Genomic DNA, 4,297 nt, shown 5'->3' with positions numbered 1-4,297 from the left:
TAGTGACTTTTAAATTTTCCATTTTGAGGCAAAGATGCTCCCACCATCCTCCTTTTGGTGTATTTCTCATATTGTTTTCCTGAAATCGTGTATGTTGGTGTAGAGTCATTAGCATACACGGTGCTGTTCCACTTAAAATTCAATGCAACGAATAAAAGCAACTGATTGAGGGGTTTCACGTTAAAAAACCCAACTACGTAGCAATATTTTCGCAAAAAAAAGTAAAAGGAAAAATAAAGCTGAAACATGCTAAGATTTAGAAGCTAATGGGTTCTGGTGTAGTGGATCTGTTTTACATACGTTCAATATACGTTTACCTTTCCCATGTTACACAATGATAGCATCAAAAATTAATTAAAAGCTATTAGTTGGAAGGGTATGGAAACCTAATTCGATTATCACAATTTACAAAATGTAATACCCGACATTACTTTGCTGTCTAATTTCCTTAGGGTTCTTAAAATATTGCATTTTGAAATGAATTGTTTGAAACACCGCGTTTAAGATTTTTTCCTGTTGTATATATAGAATACAAAAACGAAGCCAAGTGTGATTTTCCTGGCAAGCCTGGGTTGTCACATGAACAAAGCTCCCAAACGTAGTGTTCTCTTTGTCCCTATATTCGTAATCGCCGTTAAAAAATCGAACGTTTGAAGTCCGTTACGGTCTGCTGAATTTCGATACACTTTTGAGGTTTTTGTGTAGATTGTAAAGCTTTGTTTTAGTCAGTGGTATTTATCAATTTATTTCCGTTCTTTTCTGTGCATAATATTAATCTATATCCATGGTTTCAACAGGCTTTTTTAATCCGTTTATTGAATTTTTAATTAGTTAGCGTAAATTACATCCGGTCGATATGTGGTATGATCTAGGGACACTAAGTATGGGTGTCATTCACATTAGTTTATGAAGACATATCTAATATGACTTCGACAAATTGATGACGTCACGACAGTATCTGTTCTCCTGATGCTGGGAATATTCTTTTTTTTGTATTTGTGTACATCGGAAAAAATCGAATATTTCCATAATACCAAACCCTGTACACCCCACCAAACACACACACACACACACACACACACACCCTCACACACACACACGCACGCACGCACGCACGCACACACACACACACAAACACACACACACACCTACGTGTGAAGCATACCAAGTGAACACCTTGACTTTACACATGCTAAGTGAACACTAAGGTTCTATCACCTATTTTCGGAAAACAAATTACATAGACACGTACTTTTGGGGATGTATTGCACGTAGAAAGCACTTCACTTCCTACAGTGCAAGTGGACACCTAACTGACATGCATGCACACACTGGTAAGTGAACACCTCCGACACACACTGGTAAGTGAACACCTCCGACACACACTGGCGAGTGAACACCTACGACACACACTTGCGAGTGAACACCTCCGACACACTGGTAAGTGAACACCTCCGACACACACTGGTAAGTGAACACCTCCGACACACACTGCTGAGTGAACACCTCCGACACACACTGGTAAGTGAACACCTCCGACACACACTGCTGAGTAAACACCTCCGACACACACTGGTAAGTGAACACCTCCGACACACACTGCTGAGTAAACACCTCCGACACACACTGCTGAGTAAACACCTACGACACACAGGTAAGTGAACACCTCCGACACACACTGCTGAGTGAACACCTCCGACACACACTGCTGAGTGAACACCTACGACACACACAGGTAAGTGAACACCTCCGACACACATTGCTGAGTGAACACCTACGACACACACCGGTAAGTGAACACCTCCGACACACACTGCTGAGTGAACACCTCCGACACACACAGGTAAGTGAACACCTCCGACACACACTGCTGAGTGAACACCTCCGACACACACTGGTAAGTGAACACCTCCGACACACACTGCTGAGTGAACACCTACGACACACACTGGTAAGTGAACACCTCCGACACACACTGGCGAGTGAACACCTCCGACACACACTGCTGAGTGAACACCTCCAACACACACTGCTGAGTGAACACCTCCGACACACACTGCTGAGTAAACACCTCCGACACACACTGGTAACTGAACACCTCCACATATAAATTACATATATACCCATTAACAAGAGAGATGCCAAAGAGAAAACTATAATTTCGAAATTATAGTAGAACACCAGACGTTTCAGAAGGGTAAGTGTCTTCTGCTCCATCGATCACCCTTCCCCCGCGGTATATATTAAAGTCCCGCTTCACCACAACTGAGCTGTAGGCAGTTAGCCGCCACCACAAGCAACATATTGGTATAGCTTATATAGCCAGCGAACCGATTGCCATATTTTTTTTTATTCGATATGGTATAGATACTGCAAGCTGACAGACCACCACCAGCAAAGTCAATTGGCGGATATAGCTAGATCTGGCCAGCGTACGAACCATCAACCATCAAGGGCGACTTGTAGATACTATATAGTTGGTAATAATGGCGGGTCATTTAATTGCTATATGTTCGGGGACATTTATGTAGGCGCGTATTAAAATACCCAGGGAACATTTCTGAGGCATGTAATATGCTTTCTAAATTGAGGTACACTGTAGACAAATGAATCCCCGTGAACAAACGCTTGACGGTGCTTTAGCAAAATATCAGCCCGCGAAATTAAGCAAATGTACAGAATAGTTCAGATATCTCATACCACTTGCAGATACGGCACAAATGCAAAATGAGGCCAGAGTGCAAAACAATCCATCACACGGCACTTGTTTATGAAGACAAGATACAGTAAACCAGCTGATTATCTGAGAGAGACTACCCGTATCTAATAGTTTGAGCTTTAGAGAAAAAGTGCAAGATTTTTGGATGTACGCTGCTTTATTTTCCAACAAGTTTTCTTCCAACTCGAACGGGAGAACCGAAACCTTCGCCTCACCTAGCCAGCCATGCAGTCAGCTCATTACCCTGAAATCTCTGGTCCCAAAAGTAGTGTTTTTCAATCCTGGTTAGGGATGAAGATCGCTGGGTCTGCTTCTGGAGATCGCATTTTCAACTTGAAGGATTGGCGTGCGTTTCCAATTTGTTAGCATGTCTTGGGACTATTAGTAGTATCGTGCAAGGAAGGCTGCACTGATGGTGATCCCCGATAGCTTTATGTCCTATGGACCCATCTTGCACATATCTGGAAAAGAATACCTTGCCCGGGTCCGGATCAAATGAAAGGCCTGTTACTTCTTCGGAGTCATAGAGGATGATGCAACGATCTGTCATAATTACTTTGTGCAAAGTGCCAATGGTACTGGTTGGATGCTGCCACTTAAAAGGGTTCAATTCTAAACCCTCTTTACCACACTAGAATTCTTAAATCGGTGATCGACAGTGCAGAGGATGGAAAATCCACATTCGTAACGCTCCATACTCGATTTTGTCCACTTAACCAAACCGTTGGGATTTTTTTTATTATTACTTAACATATTATACTCGGAATTTTAGTTGAGTCAATGGTGGTGCATTGTACTATGCGATTGGATTCTCAAAACATTCTTATATCTCGTAGCATCATCACGGGACATGGTATCATTCAGGTTGTATACTACAACTAAAAGTGTCTTTGACCCTCAAATGCAACTTGTCACATGCACTTTGGTTAAGCCTAGTTACGGACAGTGGAGGTAGATGTATGCAGGCATCACAGGTAACTTGAAGATAAAGTCTAGATAGGGACAGCGAACTTGTTTTGAAATATGGTTCGGTACCGTGAAAGAAAAGAGATTGAAGTCACATGCGAGTTTCTGCAAGAATTTACTTGGGTGTCCGTAAGCCTACTCTAAATTGTATCGTTTATTCTGAATATTAGCAAGTTTAACAATGAAAATTAGAAGAAAGGTAAACATGTTTAAGTATTTGTTAAGTTAATGGATTGTAGCATAATGGCCATATGGTTAATAACAAAGACGAATTGTTTAGGATCGGTCTAGGATATATTTGGGAGAAGGATAATGTAAACAAGCATTCTAGTATTGCTGAAGCAATACACGTCCCCTACCGGCCCCCACAAACTCCTTAGATGCAATGCCTTATGGTGATTTTCTAAAAATAGTAAGAGCGACCTTGACCTTGGAACTTGTACAAGATATTTTGATCCTCTATCCATGTGTGAAGTTTGACCGATTTCTGTTAATGGATGAAGGTGCGAGAGTGATTACTTTTATGTGCTTAATACAAAACAACAAGCCAAAAGTATTTAATGACTGAACCATATCTAACAAAAGTGCCTCAGGACGGAACAGTATACGTCC

General features: G+C 41.5%; 1 protein-coding gene across 1 annotated transcript; it reads right to left on the bottom strand.

Annotated features, from left to right (window-relative positions):
• Positions 1-1,400: 1,400 nt before the first annotated feature.
• LOC132563844 (keratin-associated protein 5-4-like) lies at positions 1,401-2,106 on the bottom strand. The gene is made up of 2 exons (XM_060228596.1): positions 1,896-2,106; positions 1,401-1,720 (listed from the first exon to the last, which is right to left on the bottom strand). Exons 1-2 carry the CDS (start codon positions 2,104-2,106, stop codon positions 1,401-1,403), a joined length of 531 nt encoding a protein of 176 aa, XP_060084579.1.
• Positions 2,107-4,297: the final 2,191 nt, after the last annotated feature.

This window comes from Ylistrum balloti, unplaced genomic scaffold (genome assembly GCF_031769215.1).
Source record: "Ylistrum balloti isolate Yb309-2 unplaced genomic scaffold, AGI_CSIRO_Ybal_v1 Utg371882, whole genome shotgun sequence".
NCBI classification, from domain to species: domain Eukaryota; kingdom Metazoa; phylum Mollusca; class Bivalvia; order Pectinida; family Pectinidae; genus Ylistrum; species Ylistrum balloti.
Note: the sequence above shows the minus strand (reverse complement) of the source record. Positions and strands in the feature narration are given on the sequence as shown.

Coding starts and splice junctions, on each gene's coding strand:
- LOC132563844 (XM_060228596.1), bottom strand. CDS start 2,106: ATGTGGAGGTGTTCAGTTACCAGTGTGTGTCGGAGGTGTTTACTCAGC. Junction 1,721..1,895: donor TCGGAGGTGTTCACTTACCA/GTGTGTGTCGGA, acceptor TGTGTGTCGTAG/GTGTTCACTCAGCAGTGTGT.